This window comes from Cebus imitator, unplaced genomic scaffold (genome assembly GCF_001604975.1).
Source record: "Cebus imitator isolate Cc_AM_T3 unplaced genomic scaffold, Cebus_imitator-1.0 Scaffold539, whole genome shotgun sequence".
In the NCBI taxonomy this organism is placed as follows: Eukaryota; Metazoa; Chordata; class Mammalia; order Primates; family Cebidae; genus Cebus; species Cebus imitator.
This window is the reverse complement of record NW_016107854.1, coordinates 895,380-909,958: the sequence shown is the minus strand read 5'-3', so window position 1 is coordinate 909,958 and position 14,579 is coordinate 895,380. Positions and strand designations below refer to the sequence as shown.

At 39.1% G+C, this 14,579-nt stretch overlaps 1 protein-coding gene across 1 annotated transcript in view; it reads right to left on the bottom strand.

Moving 5' to 3' along the window:
* DNAH6 (dynein axonemal heavy chain 6) overlaps nt 1-14,579 on the bottom strand; it is a 303,318-nt gene that overhangs the window by 130,079 nt on the left and 158,660 nt on the right. The window contains exons 42-45 of the mRNA XM_037733599.1: nt 10,590-10,761; nt 6,690-6,836; nt 5,908-5,981; nt 3,828-3,982 (exon numbers count right to left, since the gene is read on the bottom strand). Coding sequence (XP_037589527.1) covers nt 3,828-3,982; nt 5,908-5,981; nt 6,690-6,836; nt 10,590-10,761 — 548 coding nt within the window. The remainder of the gene's footprint in view (nt 1-3,827; nt 3,983-5,907; nt 5,982-6,689; nt 6,837-10,589; nt 10,762-14,579) is intronic.

Sequence of the window (14,579 nt, the reverse complement as noted above, 5' to 3'; positions counted from 1 at the left end):
ACCTAGCCCTTTACAAGAGCAGTTTGTCAACCTCTTCCCCAGAACTTTTGGCCAACTCCTCTATTAGAACAATAAAGACCCATAGGCACCATTGTCATTGCTATGTGTCTGCCACAATACACATCTAATGAAAGACACATCAGAGGTCTATTTGCTTATGTTCATTGCAGCACTGTTTTCAATAGCAAAGACCTGGAACCAACCCAAATGCCCATCGATGATAGACTGGACAGGGAAAATGTGGCATATATACACCATGGAATATTATGCAGCCATCAAAAATGATGAGTTTGTGTCCTTTGTAGGGACATGGATGAACCTGGAAGCAATCATTCTCAGCTAACTGACACAGGAGCAGAAAATCAAACACCATATTTTCTCACTCATAGGCAGGTGTTGAACAATGAGAACACATGGACACAGGGAGGGGAGCACTACACACTGGGGTCTGTTGGGGGGAAATAGGGGAGGGTCAGCGGGAGGTGGCGAGTTGTGGGGGGATGGCATGGGGAGAAATGCCAGATATAGGTGAGGGGGAGGAAGGCAGCAAATCACACTGCCACATGTATGCCTATGCAACAATTTTGCATGTTTTTCACGACCCCCAAAACTAAAATGCAATAAAAAATATATATATTTTAAATCTATATATTTTATATAAATATATATAAAATTTATATATATTTTATATTTTTAATATATATTATATAAATTTATATATATAGTTTTTTATTATTTTATTTTATATATAATTTATTTTATATATAATTATATATATATTATATATATATAAAATTTATATATATTTTATATTTTAAAAATAAAATACATTTATAGGGATATAGCCACTCAGAATTTTTTTCATTTGCTTTAGTTGGGTTTTTTAATTTAGTTTTTTAGTCAGGTTTACTGAGATATAATTTACAAACAGTAAAATTCACATCTTTAATTATACAGTACAATGAGGTTTAAGAAATGTGTACAGTCACATAACTATCACCATAAACAAATGGAATGACCTGATCATTCCAAAAGTTTCCCCTGGGCTTCTGTGTAGGGAGTCCCCTTACCCAACCCCAGCCCCTGAAAGCCACTGATTTGGTTATTCCTCTACTGTTTTTATTCCAGCATGTTATATAAATGGAGTTACATAGTATGTAAAAAACAACAACAACAACAACAACAACAACAAAAACAAATTACTTGTCTGTTCTGCTTTGTAGTGTTTTTTTTTCTGCCAATTTACTTGTAAATGGATTGAAAACTTCCCCCAGTAAGAATCCTCTAATGTAGTAGGTAAGTTACATGTTCTCTTATGTAGTAGGCAAGAGATGATTCTCCTAATTACTGGCTTATATATTAATAGATTTATTCTACTATTCTTGGAGTGTGATGCCAACTTTGGTGACATACAATGGGCAGAAAGTGCCTAGTGTATTTGCTCTTCGAAAGCACAGGCTGTAAAGCAAAATTTCCCCTGAGTTAGAAGACTTTTATTTACTTACCCTATGTCAAAAAGCCAAAAACTAAAATGTCACCAACAAATGGAAATATAGTATGTGCTAAATTACCATTTAGTAATTAATCCATAAGTCACTTTCATAACAAAGTCCTTTCCATTGCTAATCAGCATTAGGTGTTTGAAAGCTCTTATAAGCAGAGATATGTTTTCTCTGATTCCTAACTACTGATCCTCTCTTGAATAAAAGAGAACAGTCTACAACATTACTGACATGGCTGTCCTTTGTGCATCTGAAAACCAAATCTTCACCACTCTACAAATGGATTTTAATTTCCTTCTATAATATTTTAAGCAAACCTTGAGGGTCCTGGTAATTCTTTTTCACAAGAGCAAGAAAGATTATAAATAGAATTAAACCAACTTTGTCTATGGTCTGGTCTATTCTCCAGGAAGTTTCTCAGACCAAAATGCTGCCATTATTTTTTTTTCCTTGCAGGCTTAGGGCCTGCCTGAGTGATGGGAATAAAAATTGTTACGGGATAGCATGTGGGTATGCTGTCAGAGGGACAGAGGGGAAGCAAGTGGCATCTGGACAGGCCAGTGACAAACGACCTATGTTATAACACTTAATCTGTAACAAACATAAATCTTGAATTAGGATTAATTAAAGAGCTGAAATATGGAAAAGGTAAAGACTTTATTTGCTTATGGTTTATGTGAAAAAATTCTGGGGATTTAACTGTCAGTCTTAACAAGAACTAATGCTAAAATGTAGTTGACACAGGAAAAAAAACCAAAGCCATGAAAATCTTGCTGCAGCAGTCGACCATGGGAAATCCTGCTTTCACTGTATTTTACTGTATTTATTCCACAGAATCTGATATCAAATCTAGATGCTATATTTTAAGTAGAACCTTGAAAAATTATAAAGTGCTCAGTATGTGAAGGCTGGAAATAAATCTCCAATAGTCAATAAGAAAGACATGGGATAATTTTGCTTAGAGAGGATAAAGCTAAGAAGAATATGGAAATAATTTTCAAATATTTGGAGGGATGTTATGAAAAAAGTGAGCCAAGTTTGGGAAGGGGCACCCGTAGTAGAGTTAGAGCTGAAGTACTGGCTGTGATCCCCACCTGCCACTCACTGACTAGAGGACTTTGGACCATTTACCTAACCTCTCTGTGGCACACTGTGTTGTCCAAACAATGGCTGCAATAATGCCTCTAGTCCTACTGGCTCTTTGATCCCATCAAGAGACAGGGTGTCTGTCCTCTTCTTATGACCCTGAGTGGACCTGTATGACTGTACTGACTAGAAGAGCATGGTAAAAATGATGCTATGTGACTTCCAAGGCTACGTCAAAAAGGCCGTTTGGCTTCTGCCTGGCTCTCTGTCTTGGAGCACTTGCTTTTGGAGCCCTGAGCCACCCTGTGAGAAGTCCAGATACCCTGATGCTGTCATGCTGAGAGACAAGTGGAGAGACTACATGGAAGCAGAGATGCTCCAGGCACTCAAGCGGCTGTCTGACTGCAACTGCAAGAGAGATGCCCAGAAAGAACAGCTGGGAAAATTGAGAGATGATAAAATGAATCTACTAAGGGTAGGAGTGGCTTGTTATGTAGCAATATACCACTGGGACATTCTCTGAGATTTATTCGTAAAGAGATTATGATACCGAGCTATAGAGAGAGTGTTTTACCAGGTAAATGAGATGCTCCATATCATGGTTTCATACCCACACTGAGTGCCTTAAATCATGACTACTCCACAGGATGGAATGGATACCAGAAGCACAGGAAGTAGAGGTTCGCTTATTCTGGAAGAATCATCTCAACATTAGAACTGTCCAACAGGACAGGAGCCAATTCCGAAAGTGTGCCCCAAGGCCTGCAGATATTTAGACTGGATGCTCATGAATGTGCCAAGTGCCCTCATAGGACATTTGCAGTGGATAAGAGTGAGACTCACAAGCAGGTGAAATGTATGATCCTGGATCGAACTTGTTTTGCTCTAATTTTGAAGCTCCCCTTTCTTTAGGCATGCATGGAATTAGCTTTGTTATGCTGTACATGTATCTCTGTAAACTACCCCATATCCTTTTGTAACAAGACAGGACAGATAAAAACGAACAAAAACCATCTGCTAATATTTAACAAAAATAATGACTCTGGGTATTATATAGAAAGCTCATTCCATAAATATACAAAATAAATTAAACAATGACTCAAGTTATAGTGAGAATTAATAAAAGACCTCTGACCATCTAGCAATCTGTTTAAAGAGTTTTATACAACTTATTTTTTTTAACCCTTTATTACAAAAAAATTAAATCAATGCATTATTGGGCGTCTTATAGCACTATACCTTGAAACATGTTCTACAGCATCCTGGAAGAACACCAACTTTACTTCTTTGGGATTTGTGAGATTATAATCGTCAAGATAGTCCTGTAGAACATTTCCAATTTTCTCTATATCAGGCATGTCATCATAAATCCGATCAGCTTTATCTGCTCCAAACTATAATTTATGGGAGAAGAAACAAGTTGGATCAATTCTGATAGAACATATTCATAACATGCATAATCTGGAAAATCCATTTCATTCAACTTCTTTAAGAGCTACACTAGAAGTCTGAAGATCTTTGCAATAAAATTTATGTAGAAGCTCCGAAATAGACTTTTGATTTTTCTCACAATTCTACATTCTGGTTTCATTTTTTTTTTTTTTTTTGAGATGGCTTCTCTGTTACCCAGACTGGAGTGCAGTGGTGCGATCGGCTCACTACAACCTTTGCCTCCCGGGTTCAAGTGACTTTCCTGCCTCAGCCTCCTGAGTAGCTGGGATGACAAGTGTCCACCACCATGCCCAGCTTATTTTTGTATTTTTAGTAGAGATGGGGTTTCACCATATTGACCGGTCTACAGCTCCTGACCTCAAATGATCCACCCACCTCTGCTTCCCGAAGTGCTGGAATTATAGGTGTGAGCCACCGCGCCCAACCTGGTTTCATATTTTTGCTGTTAGGTTACTGACATTAGAAAAGCTAACTGGTTAAAAACTGTGCATAATAGACTGCCATTATTATAAAAAAATCATGCCAGAACTATTTGTAGTTTTTAAATAGCAGTCATCTAGGGTTACCTAAATTTGTTGAGAATGAAATTCAGGTGTAAACTATAGGGAGTCAAGTCCTTATTTTAATCTATTGATGATGTCTCCTCTCTATTGTATGTAGCAAACTGCCCCAGGGGCACTTTCTCCTGGACTCTTTTACTAAAACACACATAGGCAATGCAAGAAGAGTCTAGCTGTTCCTTTCTGTTTATTCCCTCATCTGATAATACAATAACTAGAAACACACAGGAAAATAATCTTGGGAAACAAACTTTGGACCATACTTTTAATAATAAATATATACTTTACAAAAATACATAGTTTATCTTTTTTATTTGTCAAGTGTAACACTTATCTAGAGTGGAGTTACCAGAGCAGTGAGGTACTGTATACATATAATGTAAAGACGAGTTCCTTTATGTGTTGGCATTGATTGGGAGCCTGCTATGTAACTCTGTGCAGGAACCTGGGAACTTAAGATGAACAAAAACAGATGTGGTCTCTGCCCTCTTGGAGACAGTAGGAATGTTTTACTTGAACAAGGGGCACCTTAGTAAAACAACATGATTATCTGCCAATGTAGGTAGGGGAGTGAGATAGTAGATTTATTCTAGGCAGGTCTAGAGGGTAAAAATTACCAGAAGGTAAAATTAGGTTTAGAGGGTAAAAATTAGGTAGGTAGTATTGTGGAGACAGGCTTGAGGAACTCACAAGGGAATACAAAGGAAGTTAAATGTAATACAAAATTTGCTACTAATTAGAGTTACCCTGAAATGAAGAGGACAATTCTCTTAACCAAGTAGCTTCACTATGCAGAGTATAACAAGGGGGAATTCCTGAGTTAAGAGACTAGACCTCTCTGCTTTCTTCCAAATTGAATACCAGATGGCTCTCTGATTCAAAGTGTTTCCAAAATGAATGTAATTAGATCAAGAGTCAGCAAACTTCTTCTGTAAAGGGCCAGATAGTAAATATTTTAGGCTTTGCAAGTCATATAGTCTTTGTCACTATTACTGCACTCTGCTGTTGTAGAGCAAAAGCAACCACTGGTTGTGGCTATGTTCCAGAGAATTTTGTTTACAAAAATAGGTGGCAGGCAGATAAAAGTTGGCTGACACCTGGCCTAGATCTTAACTCTTCACACAGGTGAAGTTTTTATATAATATGAATTTGCATTGGAAAATAGTAACTGCTTTATAATTTTTTTCTTTTTCTTTTTTTTTTTCCCATTTATTTATTTTATTGCATTTTAGGTTTTGGGGTACATGTGAAGAACATGCAAGATTGTTGCATTTTCAAATGAGGTCAAGTCAGTCTAACATACTTGCCTTAATGAAATCTCCAAATATGATGGGCTTATTCAAAAAATATTCCAGGCCAATTGCAATTCCAAAATGTTTATCTATTTAAAGAACAAAATCAAGTTTTTAATGTAATGATAATCTTGAATGCAATATTTTAGTGATAAAACATATAGAATATATAGCTGCTACTTTACTTAGAAGACTTAATTAATATATATATAAAACTAAGAGAATACTGTGTTAACACATGCCACTTTAGTTTGGCTGATAATCTCCCAAGTTTAAGAGTAACGATACTTAACAAATAATTTAAAACATTTCTTAAATAATGAATATTGGATACTTATATAAGAAATAAGAAGTACTTTAGAATTATCTTGGCTTCTTATCAGTCAAAATACTGTTTCTCCTACTTTCTCTCCCCTACTTAAAACCTCATAATAAATTAAAATATTAATGCTTCCTGAATTTATTTATTTATTTTTGTATTTTTAGTAGAGATGGGGTCTTGCCTTGTTGCCCAGGCTGGTCTCAAACTCCTGAGCCCAAGGGATCCACCCACCCAGCCACCCAAAGTGCTGGGATTATAGGCATGAGCCATCATGCCTGGCTGACCCTTCCTGAATCTTAATAAAATTATTTTATAATATTACATAATATTTCATATATTTTAAATATTTGAACCATCAAAGAAAATAATTTTAACTCATAAATGATGAAAATTCATTTTGTGTTAAATTAACAGAAACCAAATTGCTTTTCTACTCAAATAAAAAAAGAATAGCTAAATAAAGATTCATATTTACTGGCCATTTCTGTCAGAATAACATGGAAATAGTGCTTATCTTCATTATTAATCAAGCGATCATGGAAGACTCTTTGGCACTCGTGGCAAAAGAGTCTAAATATCTGAATTTCTTCTCTTATTGTTCCTGAATCACATTGGAGGATACCTGTTTTTTAGAAAAAGAAAAAAAAAAAAAGAAAAATTCTACATTTTTGTAATCTCTAGTAATAGTTTAATTAGGAAATCCTTAAGTACAACTTTATCCCTATATTGCCAAAAATGAATGCTTCCCTAGTAGATATACACATATACTAATAGTGACCTCATTTTTTGATAACAAAACTGTGACACATTATTTTACAAAAACATTTTTTTCCCTGTTTTGTGATGTTTCTTTAACTGAGTATTTTACGTGGTCAAACTTCACAATATAAGCAAGGTTCATCTCATTATTACATAGGTTGCAGTATGTTAAGTGAAGAGTCTCACATTACTTTAAAATATACTAGAGTATATATATTTACTTATCTCGCAACTTTCCCCCTCCCAATGCTTATACTGTTTCTCAATCACCCATTTCTCTCTCTTTCTTCCCCAATGTTCAGTTCTTACCAAATGCCCTGGACCTTCTGGCTTCTACTAAGATCATTCTGAGTACTCATTTCATTAATGTTAATTGTTATTGCAAACACAGTTCTAATGATTTCAAGTTACAATCAAAGCAACAATGTGTAGGAATTCCTGGAAATGGTCCTTCTCCACAGGGACCAGCAATATGGGGCTCCTCACACTGTAGGCAGGGGCAGGGACAGTGTCTACTGTGCACGTGGGCACACTCAGCAGATAGTGTGTACCACATAGCATGGTAGCTACTGCTCATGTTGCTTTAGAATACTAGAGTATTTCTACAGATAATGATGCTACCTTTTTTTTCTTTTTGCATCTCACATTTGTGTCTGTGTGTGTGTTTGACATATATATTTCTTGAAATGCTTGAAGTTTTAATTATTTTCAGTTAATATTTGTAGAAATAAGGAAATTTCTAGGACCTTTGGATGAAATGTGGGGACAAGGAGAAAGAGATTCAACATTGGAATTTCCTGGGTATTTTATGATGTGTAATTTCAGAGATAAAGTCCTGAATTTTGAAGCTCAAAAATTATCTTAAAAATAGGAATAGAAAGGCAATGGGGAAGGATAATAAATAAATGACTAGATTAGACAATGTCTGAGGATCAGGAAGTGAGTCTGAAGCAGTTCATGAAAGAAAGCCATATTCTAACGTTTTCTAGGAAAATTGAGTTCATGAATCACAGGACTAAACTGCTCGTATAAGATGGTAAGATTTCAGTGGAGGAAGAGGCAAATTATTGTGCCATCCTGTGGCAAGGATGCTATACCAGCTTCGACAGTCCTTCAGGCTCTTGAAGGAGGAAGAAAAAGAAAAGAGTCACAGAGCCTGCACATGGGAGTTGGGGAGATCAGGAACGTGTGTGAGAACTGTCCATTAGGGAGGAGCAGGAGGGGTCTGAAGGGTTCTTCATGCCTAAGCTCCTGCCATGGGCCAGCATCTTCTAGCTCATTCCCAGGCTTGTTAATGCACAACAGGTAATGACTTAGATTGTGATGAAGACAGGAAAGAGGGCTGGCTTTCAAAGGGGCCAATCACTGCTTCCGCTTCACACGAAAGCACTCCATAGCTTTTGCTTTGGCTACTTTGCAGATACTAAAAACAAACTTATAAATGTTAGTTAGACTCTTTTTAGAGAAAAAAAAATATTGGCTGGGCACAGTGGCCTGTAATCCCAGCACTTTGGGAGGCTGAGTCGGGTGGATCACCTGAGGTCAGGAATTCAAAACCAGCCTGGCCAACATGGCAAAATCCCATCTCTACTAAAAATACAAAAATTAGCCGGGCGTGGTGGTGTGCACCTGTAGTCTCAGCTACTCGGGAGGCTGAGGCTGGAGAATTGCTTGAACCCAGGAGGCAGAGGTTGCGGTGAGCCAAGATCGCACCACTGCACTCCAGCCTGGGCAACAAGTGCAAAACTCTATCTCACAAAAAACAAACAAACAAACAAACAGAGTGGTGTAGAACAAAGGGAACTGGCTGGGGAGTCAGGGGTGAAGTAGATCATGGAGCAACTAAGAGTTAGTGTCCTTTTATACAAAATCAAGGGAGATTTGTTTATTCATCTAGATATTCATTCATTCATTGCCAGGCCCAATTAGGCACTGGGATGCAGTTGGCCATGTGAAATACATACAGCCCTTGGGGAGCTGATGTCCTAGTGGAAGAGACAGATACATAAACACACGTATATGCAGAGAAATATGTGTGGTATGATTTCAGGTAATAGGAGCTATGAAGGGACATGGGAAAGTTTTGCTGAGGAGGTGACATTTGAGCAGGGAGAGTGAGCCACATGGGTATCTGGTATCAGAGCATTCCAAGTGACATACAGAGGTCTGTGGGTAGGCCCGATTTCAGGAATGGCAAGGAGGTGGCAGTAGCAAGGAGGAAAGTGGTAGGCAATGAAAGGGAGAGGAAACCTGGATCCAGATCACACAGAGACTCAACACAGGCAGGTGCTAGAAGCAGCCTCTGAGTCCCTCTGAACAGGGTAAACGGACAACTGGAAGCAGGAGATTGGAGAGGAAGTTAGAGGTGTAGTGGATGGGGTGGTGAGAAGTGGTTAGATTTGGGATATATTCTGAAAATAAAGCTGTCAGGATTGTTCGTGGATTGCATAGGGGTTTTCAAGGCTCCTGGCCAGATCAACTAATGGTAGTCTTCTCTGGGGATGGGGTATGTACACATGGCCAGGGTAGAAGGGAAAAGCAAGAATTCAATTTTGACATGCCAAGTTTCACAGGCCAGCTGGATGCCTGAGGGAGCACACTGAGAAGGAAGCTGGATATGCAAGTCAAACACTTAGAGGAGAGGTGGGAGCTGGAGGTAGGCACTCCAGTGCCATCTCTGAGTAGATGGTATTTGATGTTGATGCTATAGAATTGACCAAAATTACTGAGGGAATATGTGCATAGATCTGAAGATCAAGCCCTGTGGCCCCAACATTTTGAGGTAGGGAAGAGGAGCAGCAGCTATCAAAACAGACTGAGTGACAGCAGGCGGTGAGGGAGGACCCCAGGGGAGCCTTTCCTGGACCACTGGAGAAGGTGGGGAGGGGCAAGTTGTGTGGACACTGCTGTGAGGTTAAGGTGCTGCTGAGAGCTAACCGGTGGATCTGAGCAGATGGAGACGGGACTCAGGAAGAACAGTTTAGCGCAGTATCGGGTATCAGACTTTGATTGACTTATATTAAAGGGAGAACCAGAGGGAATAAGTGGGACAGAATGGTCTCTCCTCCCCGTCCCACTTAGAGCAGAGAAATGGGAGGGGTACCAACAGGGAATAAGGGACTGAAAGAAAATTATTTCTTTTTAAGATGGAAGATGTGATAGTGGCTTTCTATGCTGTTAGGCATGATCTAATGAAAAACGAAACACTGAAGATGAGAAGTGGGAATTATGAGAGCACAATCCTTGAGTAGACAGGAGGGGATGGGGTTCGGTGCTAGAAGGACCATTGGCACTGATAGATGCAGGGGCAGCTCAGCACAGGGAAGGAAGATGCAAGCTGTCTGGGAGATTTAGAAGATGAAGCAGCTCTGGTCCAGTTGCTTCTATTTTATTTTATTTTTTTCAGTGAAAGAGAGTAATCAGCTAGGAGTGAGAAATGGGAGGTGGTATTGGCCATGTGAAATAGTTGTGAAGTACTTAGCCTGAACAGGGGCAGGTGATGGGATTTCCAGGTGAGTCACAGACACCTGCATGCATACGATGTTACTGAGAGATCTGAAGGTCAATGGAAAAAAAGGGAGGGCGAAGATCAGAAAACAAGGGTTCAGTACAGTACCTTGCACACATTTGGATAAGTCCCTCAAGTTAAAGATGTAATGTGACTTGGCAGGTGTTGGCAGGAGGTCAACGCTCATTCTGTTATAAATCTCAACTGAGGCTTCTACAATGCTTGATGCAGTTTGCTTTACAGCTGGAGGAAAATCACTCAGGAAGCCATTTAAGATGGCCTAGAACCAGAAACATAATATGAGAGGTTTACATTTATTTAGTATTTAAATATCTATCTTTTAAATACTCCAGATGATATATTTTCTAGTAACAGATAGAAAGCCAAATTCCAACATAAAGTCTTCTGGTATCAAAGCTCTTCTGCTCATTTCAGAAAACATTCTCAAGCATGCGCTCACTCTTGTCTTCTGTGATTGTTTTGTGATGCCTGAGTGCATTCATATCTGACTAGTGAATTTACATGAACGTACACTCAAGTTCAGATCTCTGCTTGAGGTGAGTCCAAGGTGCCTTCACGAAGGGCACAAACTCAACTGGAAATGAACGGAAACCCTCTCTCTCACTTTTGTGGATGAGTGACCACAACACTCACAGACTTTCATCTTCATGTATATTTTAAGTGTGACTTACTTGCAATGGTGAACTCCACCACATCTCAGCTTCCCCATCTCAGTAGCTGGCCGTTCCCTCCTAAGCTCAGATCAGGAGCTTGGAAGTCTCTTTAGACACCTCCCATTCTCTGTCCCGTACAATCAATCTTGAACACATTTCTTGGGTCTGTTTTCTTCCCTCTGTTTCCCCAGACATCATCCCATTCTGGGTCCCACTCTTTTTTATCTGAGCTTCTCACCTCTCTCCTTCACTCTGGCCTCTCCACTTCCATCCTGGTATCCCTGCTGGTTTACCCTTCCCCCAACTCCCTCACTTCACACCTCCCTTCTTTGCTCCCTATGTCTTTGCCACAGTAGCCTGAACACCCCTGCTCCTTGCCAGCTCAGGCCCCTTCACTGCTGCTCGCCTCTCTCTGTGCCCACCCCTCTCTGCTTGGCAGGTGCCTTTTCATCCTTCATATTTTAGGTTACATGCCGTCTCTCCAGAGAGGCCTTTCCTTGCCACTCAATCTAAAACAAGTCCTCCCATCAGTCTTTCTGATCTTCTCATCCATAACATCACAACTTGAACATATGTTCAAGTGCTTGGAAAATCATTATTGTTTTTTTAAATAGATAAATTCTTATCACCATTAACCCTGGAGTAACTCATGGGAGAAGCCACCAGAATGCATATCAATGTTTGCAAGGTAGTCCAATCTGGAGTTGTGACTTCAGATTTGGTGTCAAATATGAGATCCTTTGAAATAAGCCTGAGTATTTGTTTTCAGTGGGCCTCCTGTTTAACATTTGCTTTAACTTGTGAGGATGATCTTTTTAGGTACCCCCCTCCTGGTACCCCAACATGAGTTTAACATACTCCACATGGTCTGTACTTTGTGTAGGGCCTTCCCAAACCCAATCTTTAAATTTGAAATCTGTCCAGTTTGTATGTGTGTGGTGGAGAACAGATGAGCTGATAATTATTTAAATATATATAGTAAAAAGTTCCAGCCTTCTGTTCTCCACGACACAAATACAAATACAGTTTCTAACATACACATGAGTAACTGTGTCTATATCTAGATATCTCATTCATCTATTCATTATCTGTGTCCATGGAAGAAGATCCATGAGGACAGGGATGATACACCAATGTCAGGCATATGGAAGGCGCCCAACTGTTTAATGAATGAATTAAAGGCTACTAAATTGGTATTCATACATTAAAATCAACATCTCATTATAGAATTTACTGAGGACCACAACCTGGCATTCTACTTAAGGGTCTGGCTTACATGATCTGTTTGGTAACTTTGCAAAACTCTTACTAGGAACATGCACAGAAGATATAGCCAGATTTCTCAGTTTTGGGGGAGAGATTCTTTGGCATAAGCACATTATCAGTAGTTTATGGAGCTGATCATGGTTTTCAATTACTGCTGTTACAGCTTTCTAATTAGAAATTTCATTAAATTTAATTTACCTGGTTGTGTGCTGTTCAGTTTACCCTTAGAGTGTATAGTGATGCATATTTCAGCACATAAATTTCCAATAAGTAAACACTCAGGTTTGTATGAACTGTGGTTCAAGAAAGAGTCACTTATAATGTACATATTCCAGCTGTGCAAACCGTGACCGGGCATTAGTGATACTGCATATATGCACTGTTTAACTAATTTGCAACAGACTATCAAAGAAAGTACAGTGATAGGACTAATTGTATTAACACTAATAGGTGATTAAAAACATCATCTATAATAATATACGTGTACTATTTAGACTCACAGGCTTCTTTTACATAGTATAACTAAATCTATTTATATATGTTGCTGACAATAAATTTAACTTATTGATTTTGCTCTTCTTCAGTTCTTGATTATCCCCAGTTCTTTCTTCTCCAAACAGTAATGAAGGACAGGGCGGATGGGTGATGAATTCTTGGGTCCTCCTTAGATGGGTTGCGATGAAAAATGAAGTTTGAGATCCACAGGGGTAGAGCAAGTTTATTTTTTTCTACAGGCAAAATACCCCGCCAGTTGTAATGAGAGCAATATGCTTTCCCACCTGAATTCAGTCCAACCCGGTAGCCCCCAGAATCTCTCAGTTTTGCCACATTTCATTTACATTTCCCCTTATAGCTAGTGTGAGTTTTAAACATAAACCTGTAAAAGTTACAGGGGGAAGAAGCAGCCCTATCACAGCCAGCTTTCAGCTGTGATATGCTTGCTGGATGATGTTCCCATGGGTGGCACATTTTCACGGACATAATAATCCCACAGGAGGTTGAGAGTTGGGGACCGTGTCTTTCCCAGTGGCCCAGACTTCACTGCATTCTTCCCACCCACAAATGGATATAATTCCATTTTCGAATGATTAAGAAAGATATTTTTGCAGTCATAACCCTGAATTTGCTTTAACTTACTAAAAAATAAAATAATTTACAAATTCAGTCTCTTCTAACCAGGCATAAGTGACTTGAGACACCCCTCACCACTCATCACATTACAGTGTATCTGCGGTGTGGTTGGGAATCACTCACTTCAAACTTCAAAATATAAATATAAAAGTTCTCAAAAAAAAGTGTGCAGGGGCTTAGACAACCGTTCTAGGGGCTTTGCTGGTTCCTGTTATGTATTGTTCCATATTTTAGTGTTTAATTATAGGAGCTAAGCTCCCATCCTTTCATATTTTCATATATATACATATATATATATATGATTTTTTTATTGCACTTTAGGTTCTGGGGTACATGTGCAGATAATGCAGGATTATTGCATAGGTACATACATGGCAATGTGGTTTGCTGCCTCCATCACCCCGTCACCTATATCTGGCATTTCTCCCCATGTTATGCCTTCCCAACTCCCTGCCACCTGCTGTCCCTCCCCAGTCACCCCCAACAGACCCCAGTGTGTGATGCTCCCCTCCCTGTGTCCATGTGTTCTCACTGTTCAACACCCGCCTGTGAGTGAGAACACGTGGTGTTTGATTTTCTGTTCTTGGGTCAGTTTGCTGAGAATGATGGTTTCCAGATTCATCCATGTCCCTACAACGGACATGAACTCATCGTTTTCGATGGCTGCATAGTATTCCATGGTGTATATGTGCCACATTTTCCCTGTCCAGTCTATAATTGATGGGCATTTGAGTTGGTTCCAGGTGTTTGCTATTGTAAACAGTGCAGCAATGAACATATGTGTGCATATGCCTTTATAATAGAATGATTTATAATCCTGTGGACATATACCCAGTAACGGGATTGCTGAGTCAAATAGAATTTCTATTTCTAGGTCCTTGAGGAATCGCCACACTGTCTTCCACAACGGTTGAACTAATTTACACTCCCACCAACAGTGTAAAAGTGTTCCTATTTCTCCACATCCTCTCCAGCATCTGTTGTCTCCAGATTTTTTAATGATCGCCATTCTAACTGGCATGAGATG